This window comes from Dromiciops gliroides, chromosome 1 (assembly GCF_019393635.1).
Source record: "Dromiciops gliroides isolate mDroGli1 chromosome 1, mDroGli1.pri, whole genome shotgun sequence".
NCBI classification, from domain to species: domain Eukaryota; kingdom Metazoa; phylum Chordata; class Mammalia; order Microbiotheria; family Microbiotheriidae; genus Dromiciops; species Dromiciops gliroides.
In genome coordinates this window covers 93,597,951-93,606,876 of record NC_057861.1, presented here as the reverse complement: position 1 = coordinate 93,606,876, position 8,926 = coordinate 93,597,951, and the positions used below count along the sequence as shown (strand labels likewise).

The 8,926-nt window shown below is 38.6% G+C and overlaps 1 protein-coding gene across 1 annotated transcript; it reads left to right on the top strand.

Annotated features, from left to right (window-relative positions):
• Positions 1 to 4,071: 4,071 nt before the first annotated feature.
• Positions 4,072 to 8,400, top strand: LOC122746100 (protein snail homolog Sna-like). Its single transcript, XM_043991572.1, is given in 5 exon segments — positions 4,072 to 4,145; positions 7,479 to 7,603; positions 7,606 to 7,805; positions 7,807 to 7,992; positions 8,152 to 8,400. Coding segments are annotated over 5 exon segments (834 nt in total).
• Positions 8,401 to 8,926: the final 526 nt, after the last annotated feature.

Sequence of the window (8,926 nt, the reverse complement as noted above, 5' to 3'; positions counted from 1 at the left end):
AAGAATAAATATATTTATTTACCTATCAAAGAAAACAAGCATGGTTGATTCAGAGCGCATAATAAATGGCAACACCTGCTTATGAGCAAGTGGACCCAAATGTCTGTATACTCTCACTGTCAATATAGCCATGGAAAGCTCCCAATAAGTGCTGGTTCTGGAGTTGCTTCTTAGTATTCATCTTCTACCAAGGCTTTCATGTTCACTCTTTATCTCAGCAATATCACTTGTTAATCTATCTGAAGTTCTAAGAAGTCCTCAACAGAGAATTTATTACTTCCTGGTTATAGTTCATCCACTTTACAAAACATAATTGCCTGCCCTCTGAGATTACCTCTAATTTACACTGCATCATTCTTATTTGTATATAGTTGTTAGCATGTTTTCTCTCCCATTAGAATGTGAGTTCCTTTTGACCAGGGACTGGTTTTTCAGTGGTTGTTGACTATCCAACAGAAGATGGCATCCATCCTTTCTGGTTATCCTGTATGATAAATTGTAAATCTTTTTTTTTTAAGAGAAAATGATAAAGTCTATTGACTTTAGGGCAGTGAGGTTCACTTTGACTGCTTATAAAATCCTACAATAAAGGGATATTTATGAGACTAATAAATTGGGAGGTATAGTTCTATAATGTTTATAATTTGCAGCATTTGACAAAACCCCTCATGATCTTCTTATGAAAAAGACTAAGATGTGAGGTAGAAAATAGTATAACTTAGTATGTTCAGAATGACCAGCCACAGAGAATTTTTCCATGTTAAATAGAAAGAACATTTCCAAGAAAATGCCTAAGTATTTATATTTGAGCCACACTAGTTAACATTTTTTTCAGTGATATATAAAAGTATAGAAAAGATGCTTATCAAGCTTTCATGTAAGCATAATTCTGCAAGTATAGCTTACATGTAGGATGACCATCATGATATGAAAAGACCTCAGGAAGTTAATCCTTTGGGTCAAATAAATCCATCAATAAATATTTATTAAGCACATACAAAGTGCCAGGCAATGAACAATTTGTACTAAGCACTGAGGGTACAAAAAGAAACAAAAGATAGTTACTGCCCTCAAAAAACTTACAATACAAGAAAGGGAAATTTAATAGTGACACATATTATCTATATAACCTTGGTTGAGTCACCTAACCTCACCAGGCAGAGACCTCATCTGTAAAGTAAGCTGGACTTTATGCTCTGAAGGCCCTCCCAGCTCTAGACCTTTAACCATATGATCTCACAATTGGAATCAAGAATCAAAATTATATTTGAAGAAGCTTGGCTACATAAATATTTGTCTGAAAAAAATCTTAAGAGTTTTAATTCACCAAAAATTCAGAGTCAATCAACAGAATAACCTATTGTCCAAAAAGGTTGATGCAGTTTACATTAGGAGAAGTAGGGTGTTTAGGAATTGAAGTATCAGGCACTTTTTCCAGCTTGTAACCATATATTTATGTATTATTTATTTATTATTTTTTATGTTTCAGTCAGGTGGGGCTCATTAGCCTTGGCAGGCAACCCGCCTAGGGGAAGGAAACCCTGATTTTAAACCTCTGCTGCCTTGCAGCTATACCCATATATGGGAAAGGCTTTGGGAGTTAACCCTGAGGAAAAATCAGGAGTCAGAGTAGTCCCTTAGGCAGTTGGATGTTGGACATCACATCCCTCTGGCAACTCCTGCAGTGGCACTGGCACCAAACTGTATTGGCTCTGCCTCTCCTTTGGATCCACCAATGTTGCAGAGAGGCAAAACCTGCTGCATGGGCAACAGCTTGTTTTCCATATTGATCTGCCCAGGCCAGCACCCTGGAGAGGACACTCAAGCTACTCCTCATGGGGTAGATACAACACAGGATACGCAGTTACCGGTTATAAGTCACTCAGGAGCTGCGGCTCCCGTATCAGATTGCACAGCCACACTGTGGCCTGTGACTCTTCAAGGCACTGATCCATGGTCATCCATGACTGGTGGAGGCCTACTACTATTATTTATGTATTATTATTTATTTATTATTCATGACAATTGGGTTCAGGTCTAGTTGCCACATTTTAGGAAGGATATTAGTAAGTTAGACAGCATCCAAATAAAGATGACCAGGATTGTCATATTAAGTTCTATTAAAAGAAACAAGATTACTCTGCCCTGAGGAAAAAAAATAATTTAGGGGTAATATGGTCACTGCCTTCAATTATTTGAAAGAGTGTCTTCTAAAGAGGTTCCTTCCAGAGCTAGCCCCATGATCTATGATTTCAAAAATAGATTAGACTTGCTGTTTGCCCACAGAGGAAAGAACTGGGAACCATGGATAGAAAGAAGTTGCAGAAAGTTGAACTTAGTCTTGAACAGGACCTTGACATACTTCATATAGGCTATCCTTCAATGAAGGACATCTCAAAAAGTAGTTGGCTCCCTTGAGAGGTCATGGGTTCTTCCTCACTCAAAGTCTTCAAGCAAAGGCTGAATTATAATTTGTTACATATGTAGTAGAGAAAAATAAATGTCCAAAATGGGGTTAAATTAGGGTTTTTAAGGTCCTTCAGAATATGATATTTAGATGTTTTCCCTTCCATATCACTGCTAGAAAAGGAAATACATATTATAAAATGATGGGAAATAAGGCTGGATAGGTAGTGATGGCAATATTTTATTATTCTGAGACTTGAAAAGTAAAGTGAGGAACTGTGACTTAACCTATCATTATATAGTAAATTGATTATCCTGACTATTGTTTTTTTTCCAGCCTGGTGATGCTTGCTTCTTTGCCAGGCAATCTCTGTGGCACAATGCATAGAGTGCTATTTGGAATCAAGAAGAACTAATTTCAAATCCTGTGTCAGACACCACTAGTTGTGTGATCCTGTGTACCTCACTTTTCCTAACTTTAAAATGGGGTTTTTGTGAGGACAAATAAAATATTTGTAAAGTACTTTAAACTGTTCCTAGAATATATTAAGTACTTGAAAAATGCTTGCTCCCTACTGTTCTTTTCCTTGAAAGTTTTTTCCTCATGTGAGAGTTCAAAAGGGTCAGAAACAAAGCCAACATTACCCTATTTTAGCCCATACTTATATAGCACCCCCTTCTGCCAAACCAGATGGAGATTGGTTTGCTTTGGCTCATTCCATCAGCCAACTATTTGGGCATATGTCATCTTCCATCTGCTATCAATGAACAAACCAGTAAAACCAGGCAATGACTGACATCATTTTCATTTGGCTAAGTTCCTAGACCCACGGGCTACATGAGGTAAAATTTTAGGTAGGAATTTTGTCTCCAGTGTTCCTTTTTTGATGTCACCTTTTGACACCTGCTCTGTCCTTCATTACTAGTTAACATCAAGCTTTCATTTCCATATCATATCTCAATTATGGGAAATAGGGTAGGACCTATTATTTCATTGGTTGAAGGGCCTTAGAAGGAAAACTTAGAATTTCCTGCAACAAAGCAGTTGAGTACCTTATCTGCTACTTAGAGTCTAAGAGAATTGCTCAGAGCACTGGAAAGTTATGTGATTTGTCCAGGGTCACAAATCCAGTATGTGTCAGAGGTGGGACTTGAACTGAAGTCTTCCTAGATCCAAAGCTAGTTTGTTGTCCACTAGGCCATGATGCTTCTCATATTTGTCTGTGATTAGAGTTAACCAACATTTATTCTTTGTAAAGGCTATGATTAACATACAATGGTCCATGCATCTTGTTTAATCCTATATTGAAGGCTCATGTTAGGGTGCTTTGGCTAATCTTTGACTTTTGTATTCTTGATTAAATAATAACAACCTATGTCACGAGCAAAATATCAACAAAAGCAACATGATTTATTTTAATTAAAAAAAAAAAAACTTCTGTAATGAATTTCTGGGGGCAGAGCCAAAGATGGCAGAGTAGAAAAAGCAGTCAAACTCTCCCAACACTACCCTTCAAGCAATTTAAAAATAACACCTCAAATTGAATTCTGGACTGGGGTATAAAATATTTTCCCAGACCAAGATAACTTAGGAAAATCAGAAGGAGAGGTCTGTGACACTGGGGCAAAGGTTGGCCCAGAGCCTATGTGGAGGCAATAGCAGCTATGGGCATTGGAGGTGACATCAGTAGCAGGAGCAACTTCAAGAGCTCTCAAACCAGATATGATAAGGGGACCAGGCAACTTGTCAGAAAGTGACTACAGAGGACCTTTGTGTTAGCACTGGACACAGGATGGGACACTGTTTGGTACTTCCACTGACTATACCCACTTCTGAATAGCAGTTCCAGGGTGAAGAGGAGTGTTTGCTATCCTAAGGGAACAGGAGCCCTGAAGAGTAATATTGCTTTCAGTCACAAGGGAGCAGGGACCCTGAGAAGCAATATTGTTTCTGGTCACAAAGGGACAGTGAACACAAATCTTTCCAGATCACACCATGCTGGAAACATACATACACACACACACACACACACACACACACAACTTCCAAATCCTCAGAAATAGCTCTAAAAGCAGTAAAATAAGTCTGAAACTTGGGTCATTACTTCTTAACCCCCACCCTAGGAACAGAACCTAACTTTAAATTAAAGTTCAAAACCAAGAAATAGGCTGGGGAAAAGAGCACACTACAATAACAACAACAACCTGACCATAAAAATCTACTGTGATAAAAAGGAAGGACAAGGTGCAAAATCAGAAAAAGACAATGATGTCAAAAAAGCCGTAAGTGAAGCCTCAAAGAAAAAAAAATGCAAATTCAACACAAGCCCAACAAGAATCCCTGGAAATGCTTTTAAAAAGATTCCCAAAATCAAATGAGAGTTAAAGGGAAAATTGGGAAGTGAGAGTGTTGTAAGAAAATTAAGAAAAGACAATTAATAGCTTGGTAAGAGGCATCAAAAGTACTGAAGCTAGGTGGCACAGTGGATAAAGCACTGGTCCTGGATTCAGGAGGACCTGAGTTCAAATCTAACCTCAGACACTTGACACTTGCTAGTTGTGTGACCCGGGGCAAGTCACTTAACCCTCATTGCTCTGCCAAAGAAAAAGTACTGAAGAAAATAATAGCTTGAGAAACAAAATGGGCAAAATAGAAAAGAGATATGAAACTTCACTGATGAAAATAACTTCCTAGAAAACAGAATTTCTCAACTGTATAAAGAGGTAAAAAAGTTCACTGAAGAAAATTATTCCTTAAAAATTATAATTGGGCATGTAGAAGCTAATGTTTCAATTTTAAAAAAATAAAACAAAGTCAAAAGAGTGAACAAATAGAAAAAATGAAATGTCTTATCAGAAAAACAACTGACCTTGAAAACAGAAAGAAGAGAGATAATATAAGAAACTTAGAAATGAAATCCATCATCACATTATATTTCAAGAATTATAAAATAAAACTTCCTTGTTATCCAAGAACCAAAGAGTAAAGGAGAAATTGAAAGAATTCATTGATCACCTCCTAAAAGAGAATCCAAGATGAAAAATCCAAGGAATATTATAGCCAAATTCCATATTTTCCAAGTCAAAGAGAAAATACCTCAAGCTGTCAGAAAGGAACCAGTCAAATACTATGAAGCCACAGTCCAGATCATACAAGCTTTAACAGCTGCCACACAAAAGGAGTGAAGGACTTGGAATATGATATTCCAGAATGTAAAGGAACTAGGATTATAACCAAGAAAAACCTACCCAGAAAAATTGAGCACAGACACTTTTTGCTTTGCATAAGTGAACTGTTATGCAGACCTCTACATAAAGCATTTTATGCTATATTAATTTGCCTGTGGATGTGGGTTAAGAAGAGAGTGGGACAGGAAGGGAGCTGTGTGCCCATGGATAGAAGGGTTCAGCACACTCTTCAAGGATATGTGAGGGTCTGTGATAGAGAAGCAAGAGAAGGAAGAAGAATATGTGAGAGCCAGGGCCAGCCATATGGAAGCTTTGATGGAACTGAAAGGAAGAACATTGAGAGGGCATACATTTGGGGTAGGACATAAATACATACGGGAAAGGAAGGTTGGCACACAGGGACCAGGGACAAAGCATGGAGAGATGTAGAACAAACACATGGGGTTGGATGTGGGATAGTTTGGGGTGGGGCAAAGGTATCTTCTCTCAGATTTGGAAGTCTCAAGGAAAGCCCTCCATCTGGAAGGGTAGTGCTGGTCATTCTATGTGTGTTCTGTTTTCACTTGGAGGTTTTTATTAGTTTTTACTTTGGGGTGGGAGGGGAGAAGTCATGGAATGCTGAGCTGAGGGGCAGGAGTAGAGCAAAAGAGAGCAGAGTAGTATATAGTAAAGTTAACTTAGGTTTGGGGGGAATGCAAATTTCTTTCAGAATACTTTAAGTAAAATCAAATTTGGTTAATATGAGTTTACATAAAGCCAGGACTGTCTGCATAATACTTCAGAAGGGAAATATATATTTAGCGAAATAAAGGACTTTTGAGCATTCCTTATGAGAAAATGAGATAAATAGGAAATTAGTCTTTCAAATAAAAGACTCAAGCATATCTTAAAAATGTAAACATGAAAAAGAAATAATAAGTGACTCAATAATGTTAAGCTGTTTACATTCTTTCTATGGAAAGAAGATACATGTAGCTCCTAAGAACTTAATCATTATTAGAACAGTAAGAAGATAGACAGATGGCTTAAGAATGAATCAGTTATGTTAGAATGATCTAAAAAAACGGATGGGAGAGAAAATGGGATGCACTGGGAGAAAGAGAAAGGAGAAGATATAATGGGGAAAATTATCTCAACATGAAAGAGGCCATCAATAAAGAGTATTTATAGTGAAATGAGTAATGGGGAGGGAGGAGAGAGGCAGGCAATTCTTGAACCTCACTCTTATATGAATTGGTCAAAAGAGGGAGGACACATTCAGTTGGGTATAGAAATCTATCTTAGTGAACAGGGAAGTAGGAGGGTAATGGGATAAAAGAAAGAGGGGTGATTAAAAGGAAGAGCACATTAAGGGAGACAGTGAGCAGAAGCAAAGCAAACTTTGGAGGAGGGACCAGGTAAAAAGAGAGACAAAAAGATTAAAAAAGGAAATAGGAAGAGGAAAACATAGTTAGTAATCATAAATAAAAATGTGCATGGGATGGATTCATCCATAAAACAGAAGCAGATAGAAAAATAGCTTAGAAACCAGAATCCGACAATATGTTGTTTCCAAGAAACATACTTGAAACAGAGAGACACTCATAGAGTGAAAATGAGGAAATGAAGCAGACTCTATTATACTTCAGGTAAAGAAAAAAAAAGATAGAGGTAGCAATTATGCTGTCCAAAAAGCAAAAATAGAACTAAATAAAAGTGATAATCAAGGAAATGCCATCTTGATAAAAGGTAGTAGAGACAATAAAGTAATCTCAGTACTATGTATATATGCACTAAATAATATACCATTTAAAATCTTAAAAGATCAGACTGGTATGCAAGAATGGAGTGGTTGATTTTCCAGTACCATAGCCCAGGTGCAGTGGTCAGTGATCAAGCTCCAGCCCTGGAGTCACCATCCTTGACTCCTTTTTAGTAAAAAAACTTTTCTCTACCATCAAGAAACCCGACTACAGCAAACTGGAGAGTCAGACAGTTATTGTGTCTCCCCATTTACATGACCAATCCTATGGATGTTGGCCATTCCAGCACCAGAGGTCCTCAGTCCAGCAATATGTTATCCTCTACTAGTCTGGGATAGTGAGCTGATCTCTATCTTCTTTATGCCCATGGCAGTGGCTGCTCCTGGACCCCCAGAAGAGCCCAACAACCTGAATCTGATTTCTCTGTCCAGTGATGGTTATGACAGTGGCAAGGGATCAGATCCCCCTAAGTCCAGTCTCCCAGGAAGAGAAGGCAGATAAATTTTCCTGTGGTCAGCATCCTGAATCCTACACTACATTGCCTAACCCCTCCAAACACCAGCAGCTCCAGCAAAGTGAAGAAACCCAGCCCAGGAAGTCTTTCAGCTGCAAGGTCTGTGAGGAGTATGTGAGCCTCACGGCCCTCAAAATGCACATCCAGGGGGCAGCTAGGTGGTTCAGTAGGTAAAGCACTGGCCTTGGATTCAGGAGGACCTGAGTTCAAATATGGCTTCAGATACTTGACACTAGCTGTGTGATCCTGGGCAAGTCACTTAACCCACATTGCCCTGCAAAAACAAACAAAAAAATGCACATCCAAAGCCACACAGTGCCCTGTGTCTGCAAGATTTGTGGGAAGTCCTTCTCCCACACAAGGGAGAAGCCATTCTCCTTCACACCCTGTAGCCGAGCCTTTGCTGACCACTCCAACCTCAGGGCCCACCTGCAGACCCATTCAGATGTCAGGAAGTACCAGGGTAAAAGCTGCTCCCAGACTTTCTCTGGAATGTCCTTGCAGGAGATGGGCTATTCAGTTCCCACTAAAGGACTGAGTACTGAGTGAGATCCCATGCAGAAGGTGCCCCATTGCTGCTGATCTTATATTGTTTGCCTTCCCAATGGGTGGAGGAATTGAAAAAGGGAGGGAGAGAATTTGGAACTCAAAACCAATTTTAAATGAATGTTAAAAGTAAAGAAATTTAAAAGAAAATAAATTTACTTAAGGGTTACATATTATGCAGGAAGAGGAGAAGCTGGTATTTTTGTACTAAACCCAGATAAGACCACTCCTGGAGAATTGTGCTCAATTATGAGTCCCATATTTTAAGGAGAAGACTTAACTAGCTGTGAAAGTGTCCAGAAGGAAATCAGAATGATTTAATGCCATATATAAGCTAAGTGACTGAGTTAGAGATGCTTTTACCTTTTAGAAAAGAAAATTTGTTGGGCAGGGAGTGGAGGTATCATCATGTTCTTCAAATATTTGAATGGATGTCATGTGGAAAAGTGATTAAACTTATCATGTTATGCTCCAGAAGGCAAAAACAATGGACAGAAATTACTGGAGGCGATGGGGAGGTAGAATCATC